Here is a 10,394-nt window from a genome sequence, read left to right as displayed (position 1 = left end):
CATGTCAGGGGAAAGAAAACTCAGGACGGACGGAAGATACAATGAATGTCCTTTTAAACAGGTACAGCAAGATTTTAAACAATAATTATGACGTTTTTCGTTCACATATGTGTGAAGACTATATTTTAAACCAATAAAAATTTTTCCTTTAGTGACTCTTTAAGGGACAGACGCCATTGTTGTTCGCGCCTCGTGGCCCACCTGGCCTGGGGTTGCGTGTTCCTGAATCCTGGCTCCGGGACCATGTTGGTCCGGGGTTGCAGCTTCGCCTGGTAGGCCCAGTAGTCAGACTGGGGCCTGTTTTTTTCAGAGGTGATCCTGTGCTGTCCGTCCAGCGGGAGGAAGCCACTTGATAAAGGAAGCCAGGGGAGGACCTATCCTGGAGACGACCATGCAAGAGGCTGGTATCTTGGGAGAAGGCCTGGAAACTTCATCTAGGATGCACCGTGCACTGAGAGGCTTGACAGTGTCGCCTGTTGGGTCTAAAGTTCTACTAAAGTTAATCTGGAGAGATCCGGGTCCTGAATCCTGTGGCAGGGGATTTTGGACCAAAAGTGTCTCCTCATAAAGGAAGGTCTGTGGCAGAGACTGTACTTTATTCCATGCGCCATTCCGGCTGCTAGGCCAGTGAGAGGGACCTATCTGCGTGAGCAATACTCACTCTGGTTAGAGTGGCGACGACAGGGCCGGCCCTACAATGGGACCGGGTGGTACCATGGGTACCAGGCGGCACTTTTGCGCCACTGCCTGTGAGGAGCCTGGGCTGCTGCTGGTAGTGGTGACAGGAGCGGGTGGGCAGAACATTTCTATATACATGTATAGAGCCATGACACGTCCTTTTACACTCCTATACACATGTAAAGAGCCCTGACAGGTCCTTTTATACTCCTTTATACATGTATAGAGCCATGACAGGTCCTCTTTATACTCCTTTATACATGTATAGAGCCATGACACGTCATCTTTATACTCCTTTATACATGAATAGAGCCATGACAGGTCCTCTTTATACTCCTTTATACATGTATAGAGCCATGACGGGTCCCCTTTAGTTATCATGATATAAAATAATGAATGTGGGGGCCTTTTGGTGGGCGTGATTTTTTTTTGGGGGGGGGCAGCATTTCATTCTTGGTCCCAGGCAGTACAATGTCTGGGGCCGGCACTGGGCGACGAGAACTGTTTGCTGGAAGCAGGAGTGTTTAATATTTGTGAATATACACCTGAACCTACCTACCTACCTACCCTTCGAACCCCTCCAACTTCTTTTCTACTAAGTTCTACAAATAAATCCTAGAAAAAGAGGTGTAATGTGTGGATATTGGAATTCTTCAGACTCTCATTTCACCCTGGACGGCGAGAAGATAGAGGTAACGTGCCACCCAAAATTACTCAGCAGCTCCTTTGGGGGTAGTGCTACATATATTTTTGAACATATTCACAGCATTAGCATGCATATGTACAGTATATTTTACTTTTCTTCTTTCTTGAAAAAACAAAAACAAATTACCCTTAAAACTGGTAAAGTGCAGCAATGAGTTAAATTATAATTTCTTCTGTTCACACATGTGAGAGGATTGTTTTAAATTCAAAAAAGTTTAGTTTACAATGTGAGCTAAAATAAATGTATTCTGTTTAATTTTCAGTCACATTACTGTCAGCTGTGTTTGCAAAGTCAACTCTGAAAGAGTCACATTTGTGGTAATTTTATTTAGCATTCAGTACAATGGGGATGCATATATAAATGGTGTGGTGATCAGCAGTAGGTACACATTTCAGATAACTTCAGACAGCCAAGGACCCCTCTATAGTGATACAATAATACAAGATGGATCCTATCCAGCATAAGATCTACCATGTAGACAATTTCCACTCCAGGACCTTTCTTGACACTTACTGTGCCAATAAACCTGGAATGGTGTTTGAAGAGGAATGCCTTAAACTGCCCATCGAGGAGCTTCATTATTTTTTCAAGTTTGGTATGTATGATAAAACGGAACTTATCTAATTGCCTTAAGGCAGCCATATTTTTATCAAAATGTGTCCGTTTAACAGGGGCCGGACAAATTTGGATCCATGCATGGGCAGGCCGGTTGTACAGATGTGTGTCTACTGAACGACTTCTGCACAACCAGCCTGTCAGGCTTTTCCCAAACAAGCAGCGCCACAGACCATACTGATCAATGGGTTCTGATGGTAGGTAAGGCTCTGTGGGAGCGATCCACCCCAATCCACCCCAAATGTGTGGATGGGGGAATCAGGCTTTTTTTTCTTTCAACCTGTTGGTTGAACGGGAAAAAAATGCTTAACGTGTGGCCAGATTAAGACTCTCTTATATACAAAAAGGCAGTTAGGAACTCAACCTTACATTTTACTGTACATTACATTACTTGTATTGAGGGATGAGCAAATCTGCCAAGGTTTAGTTTTTGTATCCAAAATCTTTCTCACAGTTCCATGTTTGCAAACTTTGTGGTAAACCCCATTAAAGTACAACATATAGATGGAAATTCATGTACCGTATTTTCCTGCGTATAAGACGACTTTTTGGATGCAAAAAAATGCATCCAAAGTCGGGGGTCGTCTTATACGCCGGGTACGGTCTCCGTGCAGCTGCGATCGTTCATAATTTCAAAGCCGCGCTGTCTTCTCAGCTTGTCCTGTGATTGGCGGAACACAAAACTTCCCAGCAGCGCCCCTGTTCTGTGTTTCGCCTATCACGGATGCCTTCTCATCCTCGGACGAGATGAGAAGGCAACCGTGATTGGCGGAACACAGAACAGAGGCGCTACTGGGAAAATTTGTGTTCCGCCAATCACAGGACACGCTGAGAAGACGGCGCGGCTTTGAAATCATGGACGCTCGCGGCAGACGGAGACTGTCACCGGCCTGCAAAACGTGAGTGATGGCACAGTGGGGGGAAAAGTGGGGGCAAGTGATGGCACTGTGGGGGCAAGTGATGGCACTGTGGGGGCAAGTAATGTGATGGCACTGTGGGGGCAAGTAATGTGATGGCACTGTGGGGGCAAGTAATGTGATGGCACTGTGGGGGCAAGTAATATGATGGCACTGTGGGGGCATGTAATGTGATGGCACTGTGGGGGCATGTAATGTGATGGCACTGTGGGGGCATGTAATGTGATGGCACTGTGGGGGCATGTAATGTGATGGCACTGTGGGCGCAAGTAATGGCACAGTGGGGGCATGTAATGGCACAGTGGGGGCATATAATGGCACAGTGGGGCATGTAATGGCACAGTGGGGCATGTAATGGCACAGTGGGGCATGTAATGGCATAGTGGGGCATGTAATGGCATAGTGAGGCTTGAAAAAAGCCTGTTTCTGTCAGTGGTTGTTCTGGCAACCCCTCAGCTTCCAGAAAGACTAGTTGGAAGGTGGTAGTCTTATACGGCGAGTATATCCCAAAACCAAAATTTTTCCTGGAAAATTAGGGGGTCGTCTTATACGCCGAGTCGTCTTTATTTGCCGGAAAATACGGTACTCAATTCTGGACATTTGTAGGGCTAGTAAAAGCAAGCTATTGTCAAACCAAAGACATGTGAATCTGGACATGGGTCATGCTCCAATGCACACTGAAAATGTGGCTGATGTGAGCCCACCCATTTATAGAAAGGTGGCCAAGATATCCCTTACTTCAGAACATTAGCTCATATTATAGGTTGTTTCTTATTTCTAATAGCGAACCTGCAAACTTTTCAGATTTTTTCGAAATTTGCAAACCTCAGAGATTCGCTACCAACACATGGTAGCGTCAAACTTCAATCTTGACATGGAGCAATGTTTATGGCCTTTGAAATTTGGAGACAAAAGTTTGCGAATGGTAAACTAAGCAAACCTCACAGATTTGTCACAATTCATGGTAGCGGTAAACCCAAACCTTATTTTATTTAATAGCCTATCTATTTATATATTGTCTTTTCTTTCTATCTCTTTGCTCCAACCCTTTAAACCTTTACCCATCATGTAAATCTATTGATTTAATTTGTGAAACGATGTACCAACCTATTTGGTGTTAAAGTTGTAAATGCATATTCTGTTATGCCGTGTACACACGATCATTTTTCGGCATGTAAAAAAATGACGTTATTCAGCACGTAGAAAAAACAACGTTTTTTCCAACTTCATCATTAAAACGGCGTTGCCCACACACGGTTGTTTAAAAAAAATGCACTAGCAAAGCGCAGTGACGTACAACACGTATGACGGCACTATAAAGGGGAAGTTCCATTTGGATGACGTCACCCTTTAGCTGATTTTGTGTTAGTAACAGACGATTCACGCTTTTCTGTCTGTTGATGAATGTGCTTACTCCATTATGAACGGTAGTTTTACGCTCCTGTCTCACTTGCTTCTGAACATGCGCGGGTTTTTAACGTCGTTTTAGCCCACACACGATCATTTTTTACAACCCGAAAAACGACATAGTTTAAAACGTTGTTAAAAAAAATGCAGCATGTTCGAATTATTTTTTTGTCGTTTTTCAGAACCCAAAAAATTATGTGAAGCCCACACACCATCATTTTAAATGACATTTTTTTAAAACGTTGTTTTTTACATGCCGAAAAATGATCGTGTGTACGCGGCATTATTCTTGTCTATTGAAGTTTTCATTTCAAATGAAGCATATATTTGAAAAATGGAAGCAAAAAATGGGATAACAATTCGAAAATTTAAATGCATCCATTCGCACATATAATTCAGAATGAAAATAATAAAAAAAAAACACTTATATGCCTTTTAATTCTGTTTTCCTCTCAGCTAACATTAAAGGAGGCACACTCATCGACATTAGTTGTGGTCCCATCATTTTCCATCTGTATTCAGCCTGCGAGTATTTCAAAGAAATCATCCTCCTGAGATTCAATGATCATTGTATCATAGAGCTGAAAAAATGGCTGCATGATCATACTGGAGCTTTTGATTGGACCCATACCTTATCATTTGTCACTGAGAAGGAAGGAATAAGGTTGAGTATCAGCAAAAACAATAATCTCATTGCGTGATTGTTTTTAATTTAAAGGAATAACCCTAAATTGTAGGATACACTTAGGTAAATTAAAACAAAAACTAAAAGCAAAACTTTTTTTTCCAAATTGAATGAAATACGGTAGGTTTATAACCCCTGTCAGTTTTTTTGCCATCTGTGTCCCATAGGGAGGATTTCCCTTAATTTTCTGTCCCATAAGCAAAGATTGAGAGGAAATCCTTCCAAAGTGAGGAAATTCTGAGGTGTCCCCATTGGATGATTTCACCTTTATTCCTGTTCTGGTGTCAGTGCAAAATTTGAGATTTTATTTTGTTTTCACTTTGGATGATACCAGTACACAGAACAAATAGAGAGGCCCAAAATCCAAAAAGCACATTCAGGAGTTCCAGGGGCATAAATTATGCATCTAATTTTCTAAATACCTATCACATTGTTGGTGGCCCTGGACCACCAAAACAGTAGAAACACCCACCCACCCAATTACCACATTTTTGAAGAGTAAACGCCTAAGGTATTTGAAAGACTTAATTTTATTGCCACAATTTTGTTGGAAAATGTGGGAAGAAAAATTAAAATGTATTTATGTTGGAAATTTATTAAGATATTTCTCACATGAAGCATGGTAATACACTTAGAATTACACCCCTCCTCCTGAACCACACCAGGCCACATGCCCTCGACATAGGGGGGATGCATTGGGACAGGGCACTCCCCCCCCAAAGCACCTTGTCACCATGTTGATGGGGACAAGAGTCTCTTCCCCACAACCCTGAGCAGTGATTGTGGTGGTCTGAAAGCAGGGGGCTTATCAGAAACTGCCCCCCCCCCCCATGTGAATGAATATGGATTACACTGCACCCCTACTCATTCACTCATGTTGAGTGCATGTGGCCTGGTATGGTTCAGGAGGGGAGCACTCGCTCGTCCCCCACTTTCCTGACCTACCCAGCTGCATGCTTGGATAAGGGTCTGTTATAGATTTTGAGGGGGATACCATGCCGTTTTTTTTTTTGTTGACATGGGGTCCCTCTTAAAGGTGTTTGTAAAGACAAAAATATTTTCCTCTTAAAGGGGTTGTAAAGGTAAAGGTTTTTTTATCCATTTGAATTAGGCGTGCTTAGGCCGGCCCATTTACGATACGCCGCCGTAACTTAGGAGGCAAGTGCTTTGTGAATACAGCACTTGCCTCTCTGACTTACGGCGGCGTATCGTATATGCGATACTCTACGCCGCCTCAAAAGTGAGCCGCCCTACCTGAATCCAGCTATATGTGTTTGCTGTACACCCACTCTATTTATCCTGGTGACCATTGTATCCAAGAGAGAAAGTGAGCAGAAATCCAAAATTTTGGAGTTACCACTAGAGCAAGAAGTAAGGGGAAATCACATACAAATATTCTGGTCACACTTTGGAGAGATTTTCTTTCATTCCCTCTTGTTTCTCCATAACAGGCAGCAAAATATCCTAATCAGGGTTTTAAACCTCTCTACTCTAGCCAGAACCAAAAACAAGTTTTTGCTATCCATATCCTTTAATTTCACTTTCCCTATAGACTCCAATATGTTTCCTAAAGAAAATGGCAAAAAAAACATCCTTTTTTTGTGGAAATTTTTGAAGCAGCAAACACCAAACCCACACATTCTAAAAAAAAATGCTGTCATAGGCCCGGATTCAGAGACAACTTACGCCGACGTATCTATTACGCCGCGTAAGTTCTAGGATGCGCCGTTGTATCTATGTGCCGTATTCAGGAAACAAGGTACGCCTGAATTTTGGCTTAATACGACCGAAGTAAGTCTCCTACGCCGTCGTATCTTGGGTGCATATTTACACTGGCCGCTAGGGGTGCTTCCGTAGATTTACGCGTCGAATATGTAAATGAGCTAGATACGCCGATTCACGAACGTACTTGCGCCCGTCGCAGAAAGCTACGCCGTTTGCGTAAGGCGTACGTCCGGCGTAACTTTACCCCTCATAAAGCAGGGGTAAGCCATGTTAAGGTATGGACGTCGGAAACGTCGGAACAGCCGTCGCATTTTACGTTGTTTACGTAAGTCGTACGTGAATGGGGCTGGGCGTAGGTTATGTTCACGTCGTATGAATGGAGCCGGCGTATCTTAGGGAGCATTTGCGACGTGATTCTGAGCATGCACGTGCATGCGCCGTTCGTTCGGCCATGCATTTACATAGGGTCACGCTTCATTATAATACTACACGCCCACTGCCGTGCTACTTTGAATTACGCGGGCTTACGCCGGCCCATTTACGTTACGCCGGCGCACATATGGGAGCAAGTGCTTTGTGAATACAGTACTTGCCTCTCAATGTTACAACAGCGTAGCGCATATGAGATGCGCTACGCCTATCTAAAGATGCGCCGATCTCTCTGAATCCCGGCCATAGGGCCAGATTCTTAAAAGGCTTACGACGGCGCAACGCCATTTGCGCCGTCGTAAGTCCTAATCTGGCCCGGCGTATCTATGCGACTGATTCTTAGAATCAGTTACGCATAGATATCCATTAGATCTGACAGGCGTAAGGCTCTTACGCTGTCAGATCTTAAAAGCAATTTTTTTTCCCGCCGCTAGGTGTCGCATCGTCGTTTTCCCCGTCGTCTATGCAAATTAGATATTTACGCAAGATTCCCGAACGTACGCGCGGATGACGCAGTGAATTTACGACGTTTCCGTAAGCGTAAACTTGCCCCTGCTATATGAGGGGCAAGTTTACGAAGGTCCGTCGTATGCCATGTTAAGTATGGCGTCGGGTCAGCGTCGGCTTTTTCCGTTGTTTACGTTGTTTTCCTAAGTCGTCCGCGAATACGACTTTACGTCAATGACGCTCACGTCGGCGTCATTGACGTTTTCCGTCGTGAGCTGGAGCATGCGCACTGGGATATTTTTCCGCCCGGCGCATGCACAGTTCGATCGGCGCGGGGGCGCGATTAATTTAAATACTAGCCGCTCCCTTTGAATTACGCGGCCTTACGCCGGGCCATTTACACTACGCCGCTGCAAATTACGGAGCAAGTGCTTGGAGAATACGGCACTTGCTCCAGTAATTTGCGGCGGCGTAGTGTAAATGGCTTAAGCTACACCGCCGTGGATTATACAAGAATCTGGCCCATAGTGTCTAAACTCACTTTTTTTCTAAATTTTAGGGAAGGGAAGGATTTGCGGCTGAAGGCGGCAATCAAACACGTGTTAAAATGTTACGATGATAAGGAAAACATAACTGATCCATTGGTGTTACCACCAGCAGATTGTGTACTGGTTGCAACTGTCCTGGATGTCATCAGCAAAGATAAAGATGATTACATTAGGAATCTACAAAAGTTCACCAAACTGCTGAAGCCTGGAGGACAGTTACTGCTATATGGAGCCCTGAATGCGACATATTACATGGTTGGCAAAGATAAATTCCACCTCTTTAATTACGATGAGAACTTCATCAGAAAAGCCATTGAACAAGAAGGCTTTGTCATCAACCATTTTCAAGTTCGCCCAAGGAAAACAGAAAGTGACCTCACCGATTTTAAGGCCGTCATCTTCATCTCAGCTCATAAAAATTAAATAATTAGGAAAAACAAAAGGAATATGTCAATGGTGTTCTAAAAATCATAGGAGTGAATTATTGGGCAGTGGGATTTTCATGTAGAATTGTTGCTGTGTCATGAAGTTTGATAATGAAAGTTCAGATTTAATATCGGCAGTGCTTTCAGCATCATATCTATATATTAATATTGTATTCATCTTTAGAGTTATGGCAAGCTTAAAACCTAACTGATTTTTTTACTTCTAATGTAATTAATGTTAATTCAGGTGTATCAAAATAAAATGTGTGCAAAGTCTTACAGTTTGTTTTCTTTAGAAAGTAGCCACAGCCTGAGAAAAAATCCTGTCCCCTGCTGGCATTCTTTAGAGAAGAGCTCTCTGTGAGATATCTATCTGTAGTGCTCAGATACCCCCCCACCCCCCGCTAATTCAGAGATAAAGTTCTCAGCAGGGGGGGTATTGGACCTCTGCGGAGAGATAACTGCTTCCACACTGTGGGCAGCATGTTTAGGTTAAAGCGGTTGTAAACCTGCATCAAATTTATTTATTTTTTTCTCCTGTAAGGCAGAAGTCATAATGAGCTAATATGCACCGTCAGACTGATTCCCGATATATACACACACCTCCTGGCGCTTGTCGCCAATGTGGCAACTTTAGAGACGGCACCTCACCATCCATACATTTATATTTATTTTTTTCACACTCACAATGAATCTAATTCTTTGTTATACCTATATTGATATATATTGTTTTGTATAAGTGTTTGATGGTATTTAACTGCACTATGTTTGTTTATTCACTTAAACACACCTAGTCCAGATATATATTTATGTGGATTATGTTTGTACTTTGGCACCTTGGATTTTGGTTTACTTATATTTTGTTTTTCTTTTCAAAAAAATGTTTTCCTTTTTTTTCCCTTTTGGTATGCACCAGCAGTCTGTGACCTGATATTGGCTTCTGGTGTGTCCAGTGATTGCGGGCCACCTCCAGCCAATCATTCAATCAGGTCACATGTCAGCTTTTGATCTCTATATATACTAAACAGTCTTAATGCATGTTAGCCATGAATAAGCACTAAGTCAGTGCGAAACGTCGGTTATCCTCCTGTTTCTGTTGCTGTGATCCGGTATGTTTTTGCTGTTCCTTTAAATAAAGACAACCTGTTTGGTTTGGAGTGCGGCCATCCATCCTTCATTTTACGCCAATGCTTGCCTAGTGCACTGCCAGCACCCTTGGAATCCTACACCTGTGTATGACCCTATAGCAGACCCACCTTGAGCGGTGATTTTCCTTCTTCTATTGCCTCGGTGTGTCTTCCAGGTATTGCCGCTCCAGCGCTGTGATTGGCTGGAGCGGCGATGACGTCACGTGCGCGCGGGAGATTTAAAACTTGGCAAGGTCCGGCGGCTGCCGGTCCTTTCGCCGTAGATCCCCCCTGCGCATGCGCCGCGGCGCATTGCGAGGGAAATATCTCCTAAACTGTGCAGGTTTAGGAGATATTCTCCTTACCTACAGGTAAGCCTTGTTATAGGCTTACCTGTAGGTAAAAGTCAAAAAAGTGGGTTTACAACCACTTTAAAGGAGAAGTGCAGGGTATTAAAAGGACAAACATTCAGGGCCCTTTCCGCTTTTCATAAGTTCGTTTACGGACTTACAATGGTTCCCTATGGGATCACGGTCGTTAGCGGATGCAGCATCCGCTAACGTCCGTAATCAACCGCCTCCGTCAGGATCCGTTTTTTCAGACGGAAGAAAACCCTATTTTTCTTCCGTCTGACGGATCGGATCGTATGAATACAGACAGACGGTCCGTATTCATCCGATTCCCC

At 43.5% G+C, this 10,394-nt stretch overlaps 1 protein-coding gene across 1 annotated transcript; it reads left to right on the top strand.

Moving 5' to 3' along the window:
* Window positions 1-1,744: 1,744 nt before the first annotated feature.
* On the top strand, window positions 1,745-8,861 carry LOC120915527 (nicotinamide N-methyltransferase-like). Its single transcript, XM_040326100.1, has 3 exons — window positions 1,745-1,979; window positions 4,780-4,987; window positions 8,169-8,861. Exons 1-3 carry the CDS (start codon window positions 1,829-1,831, stop codon window positions 8,578-8,580), a joined length of 771 nt encoding a protein of 256 aa, XP_040182034.1. The 5' UTR covers window positions 1,745-1,828; the 3' UTR covers window positions 8,581-8,861.
* The last annotated feature ends 1,533 nt before the right edge of the window (window positions 8,862-10,394 follow it).

This window comes from Rana temporaria, chromosome 10, assembly GCF_905171775.1.
Source record: "Rana temporaria chromosome 10, aRanTem1.1, whole genome shotgun sequence".
NCBI classification, from domain to species: domain Eukaryota; kingdom Metazoa; phylum Chordata; class Amphibia; order Anura; family Ranidae; genus Rana; species Rana temporaria.
Note: the sequence above shows the minus strand (reverse complement) of the source record. Positions and strands in the feature narration are given on the sequence as shown.